The 16,014-nt window shown below is 47.8% G+C and overlaps 1 protein-coding gene across 6 annotated transcripts in view; it reads right to left on the bottom strand.

Annotated features, from left to right (window-relative positions):
* The window catches only part of ABCC5 (ATP binding cassette subfamily C member 5), a 2,124,586-nt gene that overhangs the window by 1,232,611 nt on the left and 875,961 nt on the right, over nt 1-16,014 (bottom strand). For all 6 annotated transcript variants that reach the window (XM_069618835.1, XM_069618837.1, XM_069618838.1 and 3 more), the window contains 2 exons: nt 5,278-5,350; nt 4,079-4,282 (listed from right to left, as the gene is read on the bottom strand). In XM_069618835.1, the coding sequence (XP_069474936.1) occupies nt 4,079-4,282; nt 5,278-5,350 (277 nt within the window). The remainder of the gene's footprint in view (nt 1-4,078; nt 4,283-5,277; nt 5,351-16,014) is intronic.

Raw genomic sequence — 16,014 nt, 5'->3', positions numbered from 1 at the left:
TTGCTCTTAACCAGAGCCTTCCTAGGGGGTTCCCCCGTGCCATGGGGTACCTCCGACACGAAAGGCGTTGAGTGAATCGGCGCCGGGAGAACAGGCATCGGCGCCGAGAGGATCGGCGTCGAGGAAATCGGCGTCGACGTCAGATGCAGTGCTGCCAGCATCGGCGGCGTCGACACAGTCCTCGAAGCCGGAGCTCCGAGCGTGTCCTTCGACGACCTGAGCGTCGACGGCTTCGACGACTTCCTCAGAGCCGGAGCCTCGAGAAAGCCTGTCGACGCCCTCGACGCCTCAGACGTCGACGCCTTCCTCGAATACATCACAGGTGCACACGGTCTCGAACGCGTCGAGGACCGGGACCTGGAGCGGGTACGTCGAGAACGAGTCCCCTTGTCCGAATGGGACCTCTCCCGTGACTTGTGCCGACCACTCTTACGAGCGGTGTCTCTCGACCTCTCACGACCGACCCCACTCGGGGGCGCGGACGGCTTAGTACCCTGCGACTCGAGAATCGCCAGCATTTTCTTCCCGAAGGAAGCCCATTCCTCCGGCGTCGCACGGCTGGTGGGGTAAGCGACGTGCCGGGCAGAGTCCTCCGAAGAGGACCTGGAAGACGACCGGTGTCGGCGCTTCCGAGAATGCCTCGAAGAGGCAGAGGAGTGGCGGGACCGACTCGTAGAAGGAGACCCACGAGACTTCAGACGATGACGCGGAGAGTCTCCTCTCGAATCATCCGTCGAAAGCCCCGCAGACTTCGACTTCCGGGGCTTGGACACCCGACCTACCGACAACTTCTTCTTACGTTCACGTAAGGCTTTGGACGTCAGCGACTGGCAGTCGATACAGTCATCCGTGTCGTGGGCCTCCCCGAGGCACCAGAGGCAGGCGTCGTGCGAGTCCGTCACCGACATCTTGGACCCACACTCCCCGCACTTCTTGAAGCCCGGACGAGGGGTTGAAGACGAAGTAGAAGACATCTTCACACAAAGGATTTTCACAAAAACGAACAGGTTCGAAGAACCGAGAAGAACAGAACTCCAAAGAGTCGAGACGTTAACCGAGATTCACGAAGCAACGCGTTCGCGGAAAAAACGGAATTGAGGCTATGGGCGTTGTGCGTCCTACTTATCACATAGGATGATGTCGGACGTCGGAGGAGGTCCTCGACGACGGCGCATCGACGTCTTCGACACAGGACGCAGACGCCGAAAAAAGTTTCCGAAGCAGCACAGCTGTGGTGATTACATGTCATAGATATGGAATACGTCGGAGGACCCAATCCCCTCGAAAACTTTGTTTGAACTGTGTTGAACTTGGGGAAGGGAACCCTGAGAACATTTTTTGTTGGAACTGTCTCGAACTTGGAAAGGGGGCCAAGAGCACACCAGGAGCTGGGCGAAGCTTAGAACTATAATTTAAACACAGTTTATTTGGTACTGATATGCAAACACTATGTTTAGTGTTAGATGTGAGGGCAAGCATAAGTTTTTGACACAGATACTTTTATTTTGTCTCACAGACTTTCCTTTGTTTATTTAGGTAGGGAAAACCCCACCTAAATTACATGGCAAGATAGGCTTTAAACCATCCCAAAGACTTTCAATAAAGATTTTACAAACTGTTACCCTTGTTGGCTGTGTCATCTCTTGATACCATGCCTGTCTCACACATGAAACTGTTTCCAAACCTTTTGACATATCCTGAAGAACTAAGTTAATACTTTTCAATTCATGTCATTTTGCAATTTAGTAGCAATGGCTTTCATGCTAAATGTATCGATTTAAGAACATAAATTCAAATGAAAACAACTCAAATTTGTTTGATTAGGAGATTCTCATTGATATTATCAGATTCAGGACAGTAAGAATCTGATGGCTAAAAAGTGGCATTTATTATTTAAGTATGAGAAGGTAGATGGGAAACGAAGACAAAAAGCACTTGAGTCCCCCAAGTTTGACCGTGAATTCATATTTTGTTATCTAAGCATTGCATCTCTCATTTGCAAATGCACTACCAGTGATGTCATCAATGATATCAGAAGTGATAACATAAATCATGCCATAAGTGATGTCAGTGTGTCCTACTTTTCAGTGATGTCAGTGATGTCATCTGGTTGGGGCTGGCCCACTTTGCCCTAGTTGTCTGCTCTGTGAGGCAAAAGAAAAGAACTCTGACTGCGCTAAGTCGGTGGTGTTGAAACCTTGCTGTGACCACTTTGTAGTAAGGCTGACTGTTGCCCAATCCCTCCATGGGCCTGCTGCGGGGCATGTGAACGACAACACTCTCGGAGCTCTGGCCATCTCTGTCTTTATCTTGTACGAGGTGAGCGCCTCTTCGCTACTCTTCCCAAACAGTTGTGCACCATCAAACTGTAGGTGCAGACTCTTTGTGCAGCCTAAAACTGCATACGTCAGCCAGAACTGGTGTCTGAGCACCACCCCGCTATTCATCTCACAGAAGCTGCCATCGACAGAATCCAGGGTGGTACACATTATTTTTATGTTACTGTTTAAAGCACAAACCTAGCTAGAGAGCAGCAGAGTGGTATACATGGTGTAGGTAGCCAGCTTTTGGGCTGGCACCTTTTAAACAGTAGCACAGTACTGTGAGTTGCGGTCTGTGAATTCATTAGGATAAGGGCATTGTCAGGTGTTATTGAAAAAGCATGGTGTTGTAGATTCCTGGCCTCCTCCTGCTTATCCTCAGAGAGGAACTTAATGATAGACTGCACTTCATCCAACAAGTACCTCTCGGAAAGGCAGGGATAGTTGCAGTGCTAGATGTCCAAACAACCAGGGACACAGACTGACTACTTTCCTTCCTGAGCAATCATCTTGCAGATTTCCTCCTCAGAGGACAGGGTGGTGCTGCAGACTTACACCGGACAGTGTTCGCCACAACAGAAACAGGCCACAGCTGCTTCCTGAAGCCTAGTGAGCCTGATCTCGGGGCCCTGTGCTACTTGCCCGCCAAACTAATGGTTACCAGGGTCAATGCAGGAGCCTTGAAACCTGTCGGACAAAACTCCAAACCTCTGGCATGATGGGAACCAAAAGGTTCATATTGCAGGACATGTTGAGCTAGGCAGTCAGCACAAACCTTTGGGTTATGGCCTCCTTGGTGCTTCCTCTCCAACAGGAAGAAAAATAATCTGTACGTGAAACTGTAATCTGTAGAATGTCAATGGGTCACATGGCCTGCTGTACAAAACCCCTTAATGGAAGAGCAGCCTGGTGATACCGACTGGTTGGAAATTAAATTAATTCAAGTTGAACAGGATTTCCGGTGGTTCCCAGCCCGCTGGTGGAAATATTCTAAAATATGTTAATCTTTAAAAGAAACCAATACTGGGGATCTGTACTTACGGGTAAGTAGCTACTCCATCTGAAGCAGTCTGGCCAATCTGGATGCCTATGATGACATTTACCATTCTAATCTCTACCCCTCTTAATCTACTGAAGCAGATTAAGCTAGACAGCTGCAAAAAGTACTGATCAAAATTTTAAGTAAATAAAGAAAAGGGCTCTGAAGTCAAATGACTAAGGAAAGCCAGCTCAATGTCTCCCAGGTTTGCCCAATACGTTAGGAGATGGGGCACCTGGGCATGGTAGAGGTGCAGAGTATCCTAAAATAGGTCTATAGGCATTGTCATCAAATAGACAGGATTCACATGGTGCCTAGAGTACCAATTCTACAAGTTTCCAATTGTTTTTTGTTATGCTGTGTTCACCTAAAATCCAATGGACAATATATTTGTCAGTACCTGTGACCGCAGAGGAAGGATAGCAGATTATTAAGCAATGTGCAAAGGCCCTGAGAATCCACCTTTGATCATAACTGATCAAATGAAAGGATCAAGTGCAAAGTTATTTACAAGGTGCGACTGTATATTTAACCCCTAAAATGCAGACATTCTCAATAATCACAGAAAGAGACACACACAGAGAACAATAGCAAGTGCAGATAGCCACACTTGTAAAGCACACAGATCCAGTCAAGCTCTAATCCTGGATCATTCTCGGGTAACATAACACGACAAAGAGTAGAGGCCCCACAGAGCGCATAATAAGAATGTCATTACCTGGAGCTGGTGGGTGATGAACAGAACAGTTTTGGATTTCAGATGTTTCTTGATGGCGGTGTTAAAGATGTGATTGCCTACGTGGGCATCTAAGGCACTGAGGGGATCATCCAGGATGTAAATACTTCGGTCACTGTAAAGTGCACGGGCCAAGCTGATACGCTGCCGTTGGCCACCACTTAGGTTCGCACCACGCTCACCAATCTAGGTTATGAAAAATACACTTTATTTTAAGTATTCAAACTAAATAAGACATAAGGCTCAACATGCCTAACCTGAAATCCTACAACAAACAAATCGCTCAACTCTTTACATAGACTTTCATGCAAATAAGAAAAACTAAAATTACTAAGACCTATGGGTCAAAAAGTAATCACCGGAGTTCCAACAACAGACAACAAAGTAACAGGGAATTTTAGAAATACCATCAAATCCAAGGTTAAATACTCAACTTGAAACATGGCAAGAGAAGCCAAACCTGAACTAGTATATGAACATTTCAGGGATTGTAAAGGAACCAAAGAGAAACCTTCAGAACTACAATCTAAACAAAGACATTAACATAACTTGAAGACTTTACAAGTAACCTAAGTTGGGAGAGAGAGTGCATGATGAGCAGGAACCAGTGATAAAAAAAGTGGACCATAAAACCAAGTGTGTAGAAAACAAGAGACTAGTAACCATGGTTCAAAGTGCAGACACAGAAGTGAAGCACAACTTGATGTAGATGCATACAGTACCTTGAACCCTAGAACAGACAGACGTGTACCTGATGTGTATAGAAAAGCAATGAACCACCGAGCAGAACCACAAGGATCTAAATGCCAAAAATAACCACGCAATCTCGTGGGACGATTGAAAAGTTGTGGTGAGGCATATATGCAATGGAACAAAGAAAAGTGACCTTGAACAAGCAGATAGACAAGTGATACCTATGGGAATACACTCACATGATCTGGAATCATTGAGCAGAAGCTCAAGCAACCTGGAACAAGAATATAAACAATGTGATCTGGAAATAAAGGTAAGACATGGATAACTTGGAACCCTAGACAAATGCACAATGAGGATCCAACTGCAGTTTCTTGGGCCCAAGAACAGTAACACAGACACCATGATGGAAGACAGACATCTTCTATTCCACAGCTAGTTTTCTGAAATTTGCTTTATCAACATGAAGCCACAAATTAGGAGTTTACCTCAGTCAGATCACTATTTGGCAAAATAGCAAGATCTGGCCGCAGGCTGCAAACATTCAGCACACTGTTGTACCTTTAAAGAAAAAAAAAACAATGATTATTTCCAATTTTTGTTTAACATGAACATGTAACAAGTGCATCAGAGCGATGTATAGAAAACACAACAAAATACAGTATGACATTTATACAAAACAATAAATATTAAAAATTAAATGTGGACACCAATAAAATGCACATAAATAGAAGAAAAAGCAAAAACTAAAACATACTTCCAAAAAGAAGCCCTCAACAATGTCCTGAATTGTAAAAAAATAAAATAATAAAATAACTAATTTAAAAATCAGAAATCACACGCAGGTTACAAGGAAGGCAATTCTAGAAAAGCACAGGTGCACCAGGAAATGATATTGCAATCTAAGAGTGTGGGAATTTGTTAACTCCAAAGCGATGTATAATTGATGCCAGTCACAAGAAATCAGACTATGAGAATTGGGTCCATCCTCCCAATGTCAGGGAAAACGTTTGCACTATCAGTCATGGGCGAGATCTGTTCTACTTTTGAGTATCTGGGAGTACAGTCCTGCTTCTAGGACACTCATTGGCCTGCCACTTCCCTTCCCCTCAGATATACCAGCCAAAGGCACTGAAGGGAAATGAGACAAAGCAGAGAAGATGGATGTCCTACCTGTATTAACGGTTTGAGACCTGTAAAAGGTATTTATAGTACAGCAATTGTGTCATTAGAGAGTAGCCTTTACTTTGTGCTTGTTATGGTGGGAATGTATTGCAATTTTAGAAGGTGTGTACATTATTGGAGAGTATCAGAGGGTGTCAGACTAAGGATGGGTAGAGTTTTATTTGTGTGGATGCTAAGGAGGAGTATTTATAGCAAGGATATAGAGACGCAGTGCAGGTGGAAGCTGTGCATATTTCTAGAGGAGACCTAGCAAGGCTGACAATATTCTGGTGCTACAGTTCTTATTGTCGGAGTATGCGATAGGAACACAAGATGTCATGTGAATAAGGAAGACTGTTATGGTCTTTAAAATGTCTTTGCTAGCATAAGTATGAGCGTGTGTGTCATGCTAAGGACAACAAGAAAAGTGAGACCATAGCTAGGGCCGAAATACAGATCTCAAAGGCATTTCCAGGTCAGGCAGTAAAAAAAGGGGAACATGGAAACGTGCAAGATGAATTCCTGCTTCTGCTAAGCGATGAGCGCGTTTGTCCTGGTGTGGTGCTGCTATTCCAGTTTAGTCAAGTTCTTCAAGGAAGAATTCCCTTTGCTTAAAGTCTTAAAAGGTACTCCTTTTTTAGATTCGGACAGAAACATTGCTAATACAATATTTATCCCACTCAAACATTTAGGTACAAGACAGTGGGCCTTATTGCAAGTATGCCGGTCTGGAAATAGCGGTGCCGGTCACTCCGTACCGGCACCTTTTCCCGTGCCGGCATACTCTGACTTGCGATGCCGCTAACACCGTCACTGCAAGTGACCTACCGTATCTGGCAACACTGTGACCGGAATCTGCGTAAAAACGCGTTGGCTGTTCCTGGGACACCGGCATGGCGTTAGTACATGCACATTCCGAGCACCATATACATAGAAACACTGGCATGGACATGCCGGTAGCACCGTGAATTCCGCGCCAGAAACACCAGCATCGCAGACCAGGCATTAACTAGAGTCAGGTGTGCAGAAACAGCCCACAGGTGGCCAAAACCAGCCCAGGTCGCCCCAATGAGCACTGCAAAAGCACAAAGGGGCCACTCCCACACCCCACACCCCTTCCAACACTACCATGCTAGCAGTAGCAGTACTGGAGCTGGAGACCCTGCATACAGGCCTACTACTTGAAGAGGCAGAGGATGCGGCGGAGGCGCTCGAGGAGAAGGCGGGCCATCACGGCCCTGCAAAACAACAATGTCCAGTAGGTTGCAGCTCACAGGCATCCACCTATACCATGCATAGGGGCCACAACCTTCAACCTGAGCCAAACCCAGATTCAAACCCTGTACCGGTTAGACAGGGACACCATCACATCCATAGGCGACCTGATCCATGATGACCTGGTCAGCCTCATACTGATCCGTACAGCCATCCCCCCGCTCAAGGTAGTGTCTATGCTACACTTCCTAGCCACGGGCACCTACCAACACACTGTGGGTGAACTGCATGGGTTATCGCAAACCTGTTGCTCGCATGTCCTGATTCAGGTCATTGATGCACTCCAGCGGCACGTGGCAAACCACATAGGACTATGCGGAAGAGCTGACCAGGTCAATGCCACGAAAATCGCATTCCATGCCCTTGCAGGCATGCCCAATGTGATAGGTGCATTGGACTGCACACATGTGGAGCTGGTGGCCAGTAATGCTGTTGAGGCAGTGTACAGGAACCGAAAACTCTACCACTCACTCAATGTGCAGATGGTGTGTGTGAGGTCCGGCACCTCATCACCCATTGCTGGGCCAGATTCTCTGGGTCAACCCACTACTCCATGGTGCTGCTGAACTCCAAGCTGCCAGGGTACATGGCACGTCACAGCGGAGAGCGTAGCACCTGGCTGTTGGGTGATAGTATCTACCAAAGCATGTGCACTGTTGAATGGTGGGATGTACAACACCTATCAGCAGTGCATGTGTGCAATGCAATGTCCAAAACAGAAATATCATGCCTGAGTGCAAGGCCTTAACTGGCATGTGTCAATTATCCAAACAGATCATGCGCATGCATAACATCAAATCTGTACTTCCACATCAAAAGCACTACATGTACCAGAATGCATCACACCAATGTCCCAAAACCCAGCACAAACACACTCAGCACAACCCACACCACCTGCTGCACAGACTAATCATTCTTATGCATCACAACACCCCACCTCCATACTAGTAGAGTTCTGCACACCAGGTAGCCAGGTCTCCTGCCTGTTTCAAGTGCACGTACACATATGCATGTGACCTGAAGTGCAAAAATGTAGCCAGACATATCTATGAATGTGTGATATGCTCATCATAGGACTATAGAATTGGAACACATTAAGAACACACACCAGTCTCGTGTGTGTGTGTTGTAGTGAAAGGGTCAGAGGTCAAGGTAGGTGTGAAAGGGCCATGGAAAAGCAACAGAAAACCACACAAATACCACGCATATTGACAAAGCGTTTTGGCTTGTTGACAAAGCGTTTTGGCTTGTTGCCAATCATTAGGCTGTCATCGCCTTCGCCATCCATTCAATTCCTCGTATGGTCCACATTCATCATTTTGCCATAATCTTTTATGCTGTTCAACCACTCCCATGCAGCACTTCATGTACATCAGAATGCAAGTACGCCTTGAGGCATGAACTGAATCCCAAAAATATATTAAATCTCATTTTAACGCAGATTAACGTCCTTACCAGTGTCAGCCCTGCCTACCAGGTCTGCGGCCCCCAGCAAGGTCGGGCACACTGGCTGTGTCATGCTGGTTACTGTTTTGCAGGCCGAGAAACATTGCCACATGGTGATGGCACCGGCATACTTACACCCGGACAAGCCACAATTGCATTTAGAACGTGTCATCATATTGACAGACATAAAACCCTAATATCACCCTGATCCTACGCAACATGGTCCATACAATGCATGGACATCCATTCACACTGGCAATGCGCATGATAACATGCCCAACTATGACATATGCTACGTCACCAGCAATTAGCATGTGTAATTTTGCATTGCTTAGTGAACACTATACAGACTGTACCAACATGATACAGGCACAACATTGACCTTCTATCCTTTCTGTCGCTCCCGTGCAGGTGATGTTGGATATCCCCCAATGCCACAGCTGATGACCCCTGTGAGGCAACCACAGAACCAACATGAGCAGGGATACAACCATGCTCACATCCGTACTCGTACGATAGAGCAGACATGGTTAAAGGCAAAGTTACGCTGCCTGAGCAGATCGGGGGTGCACTTATGCACAGCCCTGTGAAGGTGGGCAAGCTAGTCCTGGCCTGTGCCATGTTGCTAAAGCACTATCACATGCATGTTGGTGCATTGTGTTAAATACAATGCATTATCTACCGGTTGCGTGAGTTCAACTCTGTTCAGCTTCTAAATAGGTGTTTGAGACACTGTTTTCAAGTCCTTTCCAAATTTAAAAATCCAAATGGTGGAACTAGCATACACGTAGCACTCTCCTTATGTTGGGACAGTGTTGAGAGATTCAAACCTGATAGCATATGGTAACTTACACCAATGTTTACTCTGTTTTAGGGGAAGTTTCTGCGTCCCGTTCAAGAGAAGATTTCACTGTTGAATCTACATCAATGTATGCAAGATCAGGTACCCTAATAGAAAACTGATTTGTGAAGTAGCATTTTTCGTGCTGCAGTTTATGACACAATGGTATTCTGTTTAGACAGTTAACCCCTCAAGAATTTCCTAGCACTAACCTGAATAGCGGACAAAGGAAAGAAACATGTTGGGATGTTTAATGTTTTTTCACAACTGAAGGATTGAATGTGTACGAGGATGAATGGTGTGCTTGAAGTGAGTTTTACATAGCCAATTCCGTTTGCACAGCACTGGACACTAACTATTGAAAGGAAGAACACTGGTCTTTTTCTGTTAACTGATTGTCTTCATGAACTGTTGCATGCAACTAAGGAATTGCTCAAGTTTTTAACCTGATGATATATTAATTAAAAAAAAACAAATTTTTTGATAAACTGCAATTAGATTGTTTTCTGTCGGTTTTCTGACGGTTTTGATGTAAGAAAATCCCCCCTGAAACAGTGTTTCACCTACAAGCTTCTTGTTCTTTAGTAAAGGTTCTTCAACCTGTTAGAAGTGCTACTTGTCGGCCATTTTTCCCTCATGCTTCCTTTAGCTGTAGTCTGTACCATGTTGCACAACACGTGCCTCAAGCGCAACATTCCACTGCCCCCCCGACATGGACATACACCCACCAGAGGCGTAGGAGGATGACATTGATGATGAACTCCCATTGGCACATCGCAGGGATGCCATGGATGGCCATGTTGCACGCGATTAACTGATTTAACACTATTTTGAGCACTTCACACATGCACTCATTTATGCTAAAAAAGCAATGTCCAGTAATGATTTGAATGCAACACCAACTGTAATGTGTGTAATGAAATGATGTACAAATGTGGAAAAACAATAACTTCCAAAACTATCCCTCCCCAACTGTCTCTACACAACTCCTGTCATGTGCTGCAAGGAGTACTTGCATAAGTCACAGACAGGGCACATGTGTGTCCTGGGCCCATTTACCTCCCCCTTTTGTGTTAGGCGTGCAGTTGGGTGCCGAGCTGGACAGCTGCCTTGAATGTCACCTTGGGCTGTAGGAAACGGAACTAGCAGGCGTTGAAATGGTGGATGGTGCGTGGGCCAGTTCCGTGGGCCGTCTGTCTAGGAATGCCTGGAGGAACATCGCTATTGTCTTAGCAATTGATGACATCACACTTTTGCCCTCTCATACCCTCCTGGACATCTGTATTATGGCATTTGTACAACGGCCAAGTGCACAAGCATTCTGACGCCCACTAGCCTGCACACTCTCCTGCATCAACTACACCTCCTGAAGGTGCTGCTGCTCTAGGGCAGTCAAGGCATCCTGGCGTTCCTCCTTGCACCCGAGTCACTGGGGAAGCTTGGCGTTGCGGGCTCATTGGGGCCATCGGGCTGAATCGCAATGGCTCAACAGTGCTGTGGTCGGTGGTCTCCCCTGTGTCCACTCCACCATCGTCTGCTATGTCCTCTGCACTGGACACATTTGCATGTGGCTGCGGTGGTGGTACTGCAGAAGCTGGGGCTGCCTGGATGGGTCCAGCTGGGGAGACCGGTGCTGCCTGGATGCGTGCAGCTGGGGCGAACATTGCTGCCTCAACGTGTGCAGCTGGGATGGCAGTGGCAGTTGTGCCTGTTGAGGCTGTAGTGTCTTGGGTGGAGGTGGTGGTGGTGGTCCGTTGGCCCTGCGGCGTCGACGGCTGGTACCCCTTGAGGTGCTTAGCTTGGCCTCCTCATTGTCAGATGATGTGCCTGAGGGAGTCACAAACGCAGGTTGTCAGTGAACAGTGGGGATTGATAAGGCACAGATACATGCATTATCTTGGTTGTGCCTGTGCTGTGCCAGGTACATGGCGGGGTACATGGCATGGTACACACATGCTTGTGTCATGTGTACTGTGAGGGTGGATGTGTGATGTTCGTACATGGTAGAGTGGTGTGCCGGAGATACTGTCGTGGTGTACTGACAATTGCTGGGCACGGTGTTAGGGGTGTGACCTTCATGCTGTGGGATGCTGGGTTGGGGAGGGGCGTGGTATGGATGGGGTCTGCATGTGCCTGCTGCTTGTAGCACTTACAGGGATAGGTGGGCATTTATGCTGATGGTTCATGCTGGCTGGGAGTCACATGTTGCCTTTGTGTGTGACGCTGTTCATTTGTGGGTGGATATCGGGCTTAGCACTGATGTGACTTTGTGCCAGGGGAAGCACGCATGCATTAAGCTGCGGCAGGGTGATGTGCGTTTGTGTGGAAGCAGAAGCATGTTCTGTTGGCAGTACAGGGTGCCTGTGCTGTGTTCTAGGTGTATTAGTGGGATGTGTCATGTATGGGGGGCTGGGTGTATGTCGGTGTATGCACCCAGGTTGCTGGTCTTTTGGGGGCTGGAGGGGTCATGCAGGTGTTTTTGGTGTTGTGGACGATGCACTTGACATTCATGTCATGTGTTGGTACAGTAGTTGGTGCAGGGTGGACAGGGAGGTTGACATTACATTGGGGTTACGTGTACTCGTCAGCCTCTTCAGGTGTCCCGGCTCTGGCCTCCGCAGAACTGACCCCTTCAATGGCCTTGAGGTGCAGCACACTGTTGCACGTCTCCTCCAAGGGCAGCAGGCATATTTGGGATGCGTGCCCGCCACCTGTGGCCATGCTCTGTCTGCGCTGGGCTGAGAGATGGTTGTGCACCCTCAATCGCAGGGCATCCCACCTCTTGTGGCAGTCTCGCACTATGCAGAGGATTGTGCCGACAGGGCCACCTCCTCCCAGAGGCTCTTCTTGTGCAGCTGGGCCTGCCTGCGCTGGTCGTTTGAGAAGAGCTCTGCAGCATGCTGGACAATGGTCTGCGTTAGCATGTTCAACTCTGCCTCAATGAAACGTGGCTTGCGCATCTCACAGAATCTTGATTTCATGGTCAAAGTGGAGTTTCTGTGGTCAGGAGTAGTCGATGTCGCCTGTGCTTCCAGGACTGCGATGGATTGTGTTTTTTTAACGGCCGCCGGCCGATTTCCTGTTTCGGTGATCACTTTGTTTCCAGTCACGGTATTTGCGGATCGTTGTTTCCGGTACTGGTCGCTCTGGGAGCATATTGCCGGATTCTGAGTCATTGGCGTGTCATGATGCCTACCCCCGGGGACCCAGACCAGGTCCAGCAACCCCAGAAGCAGGCATCAAGTTATTTTAGGCAAGCCCAAAAACCCCTGCTAGGGGCTGTTTGGGTGCGGTCATGGCGCCTATGGCGCCAGGCTCATATGGAGAGTCAGGCCTGGCGCCTATGGCGCCAGGCTCATATTTTTTTACTCGGGCAGGGCTGGGGAGGAATACTTACCTGGGACTACTTTGGAGGCTATTTAAACCACGCCCGAAGGGCAGCACACGCTTCGTGTTATTCTGCATCCCGCAGCGCAACGCTCACCGTGCCTGCAAGTCTGCATCCAGTCTTCTGCCACGCCCGCCTCCAGTTTGGAGCTCCTAGAAAAAGGGAGAAAGAAGGAGAAAAGGTTAGAACAAGAGCAATACCTTTGATCCTTACCTGAATTCCCTATCCGTCGCGCCTTCGAGCTGGAAGAAAGAAGTTATTTTATGCGCGTCGCCTCGCTTGCTGCAGCGCCGCGCTGAACTCACCGGCCTTCGCAGCATCTTCACATTCCACCGCATCCTCCTGCATGGAGAAAGGGCCGCATTCCGGCACCTAAGGAGTAGACAAGAACAGCAAGGTGAGCCAAGGGAATACACAGAGGAATATAAGTAACCCCCCCCCATAGACTTACCTGATTTTACCACCGGGGGTACTATTCCTCTTCACAGGTCGGCGCAGCTTCCACTGCATCTTCACCGAACCCCGGCCCCTAAGGGGAAACAAAAGGACGGCAAGGTGAAACAAAGGGACTATCAAGGGGAACCCTCCTCACCACATTAGACTTACCTGATTTTACCACCGGAGGTATTATTCCAAGACTTCATACTTTCTCTCAGTGCCTGAATAAGGGAGAAAGCAACAGGTTACATATTGACATTATTTATCGAACTGTGTTGGAAATACAAATCCTTACCAGAATATTATCGGTTGCCAAGAGGAACTCTTCACTAGGGTCAAGCTGCAATCTGCAAGGAATCGGACAAGAGTGAAAGTCAGGCATTTGAACTCTTACGAACTACATACTTTTCGGAGTCAATATTGTTCTGGAACTCGCCAATTTCTTCGAGCCAGTGAAGCAACTGGTTATCAACACGCCCCTGCACTCAATGCAGGATGGAGAGCTCATCTTTTCAAACCATCAGGTGAGACTATAAGAGGGGACATCAAAGGTGATCCGTGGGGAGAACAGTGGGGGTGGGGGGAATTACACTCAACTCCACGTGTGGTTAATTCCCTTTCTCCATTTGCAGAAGAATATTCCTACGGGCCAAGCAAACAAAGCTAGGTGGGCCAGTCCAGTCTGTCATCTCAGCCCTACGCGTCACATTGGTGGAGACCGCAGCTGTCCAGTTCAGATCGACGCCTCTGTAGGAGCCAGGTGAGCGTAACAGGATGACTGTGTTGGTATTTTTGGGGGGTTTTGATGGTGTTTCCGGCATGAGCAGGCACGACAACAGTAATCATCCAGAGAGTCCAGCATCGCGGGTTGCCGGACACGGTGGCACCGGCATACTGGAAAATCTGATTTCTTACCTGCATTTTTGTGATGAGGCCCAGTGTCTTAAAAACTAGCGACTCATAAGGGCTTATGTTTAATTTGTGCCTTTTAGTTATTGCTTGGTCTGGAAAAATGCACTTTCCCAAGCCCACTTGCCAATCAATTATTCTCATCTATTGTAACGATTTGCATGGTATCGTCACTTATCCCCAAGGGGGAATCCTTTCCCATGAGGCCAGGCAGGTGTGGCCGCTACCCAATAGTCCCCCTAGGAATGGTATAATGCGGGAGGACCTCATGGGGAGGGACTCCCCCTCTGGGGATAAGGACGATCAACTACGGTATACCACGGTGGCCAATGTCACACCTCAACCTTCCCCAACACCCCAATGCCAAACCACTTTCTTGACAGAAGATCAATGCATTTCTGTAGAGTAGGAGAAACAGCCACAACAGAAAGTACCAGGATAAATAAGAGCACAGAAGACATGAAGATTACTAACTGTGCTAGTACTGGTACGAAGTAGCCCCGAAGATGCATGAAGAGCAATCCATCAAGAACAGCAAAGGATTTTGATAATAGACCAGGATGGGCCTGGCAACATTGTTAAAGCAGAGAAGAAAGACTGAAGACTTGGTTAAGCTCAGCCGGGAGAGACAGCAGGTGTGGAAACCACCCAGAGCGGGAGTTTCAAATCCTGTCGGCTGACTGGGAATGCCGAAGATCGGATGACGCCGGCAAAGCACTGAGGGCGTTCTCTGTGGGTATAGCTGGAGCAGACAAGAACACAGAGCAGGAAGAGAGAGCTGAGCAGACCAGTAGAATGCAGAGCTGCAGAAGCAGATGAGAAGCATGAAGAGCCAAAGAGACGCTCCCAGTCCCAGGAAGCCCCAGGGGCATACAGAAGTCCCAAGGAATGAAACAGGAGTTACGAGAAACCTGGAGGGGACGCAGGGGTGGAAGAGAGGCAGGCTAGAGAGGCTCTTCGCAGACCCAGTAGTAACCGTCAAACTACTAGGAAGGACACATCTAGCATCCTGGCCGAACCTCTTTGTCGCAGTGGCTGCAATAAGTCCACTGACCACCAGAGAATGGTCTGGGATCCGAACACAAGAATATTGAGCATACGAGGAAAAAATCCTTATTGCAGTGTCAACAATAAGCCCACTGACCACCAGAGAAGGGTCTGGGAGCACAACACAAGCATATCGAGAATCCGAGGAGAACTTCCTCGTCGCAGTGGCAGCAATATGCCCATTGACCACCAGCGACGGGTCTGGGACCCAGACATAACTATATTAAGTATCCAAGGGAAGCATGGAAAGTCCACAAAGGCCCTGAGAAGGACTTGGGACTTTGCCAATACCAGATGGGAGACATTCTGAAAGATCCTTTAGTATTCGTTTGGGGCAGGGAACTCCCTCTTAGAAGATGGGGATAGTGACGATTTCTAATTAGAGGTTTTTGCCAACCAAAATGTCACCATTGTGCCAGCATCCTTCTTCAACACCCTTACACTATCCTGACCTACATCAATTAGAATAGGGTGCACTCTTGAAGGCAAATATAGCAACAAAGCGCAAGTGTACATTATAGGAATCGGCAGAAAATATCGACAATTTCGGAGGGCAGGATCAACAAAAGGTAGTTTAATATATAGGGCCTCATTACGAGTCCGGCGGTAAAACCGCCTGGTTACAGCCGGACTCGTATTACCATTCCGCCTCCGTGATTCCCGGAATTACCGGGGCATTACAACCCCGGTTTCCCAGGAATCACGGAGGCGGAATGG

Source organism: Ambystoma mexicanum, chromosome 10, assembly GCF_040938575.1.
Source record: "Ambystoma mexicanum isolate Mex_15411 chromosome 10, UKY_AmexF1_1, whole genome shotgun sequence".
NCBI classification, from domain to species: domain Eukaryota; kingdom Metazoa; phylum Chordata; class Amphibia; order Caudata; family Ambystomatidae; genus Ambystoma; species Ambystoma mexicanum.
Note: the sequence above shows the minus strand (reverse complement) of the source record. Positions and strands in the feature narration are given on the sequence as shown.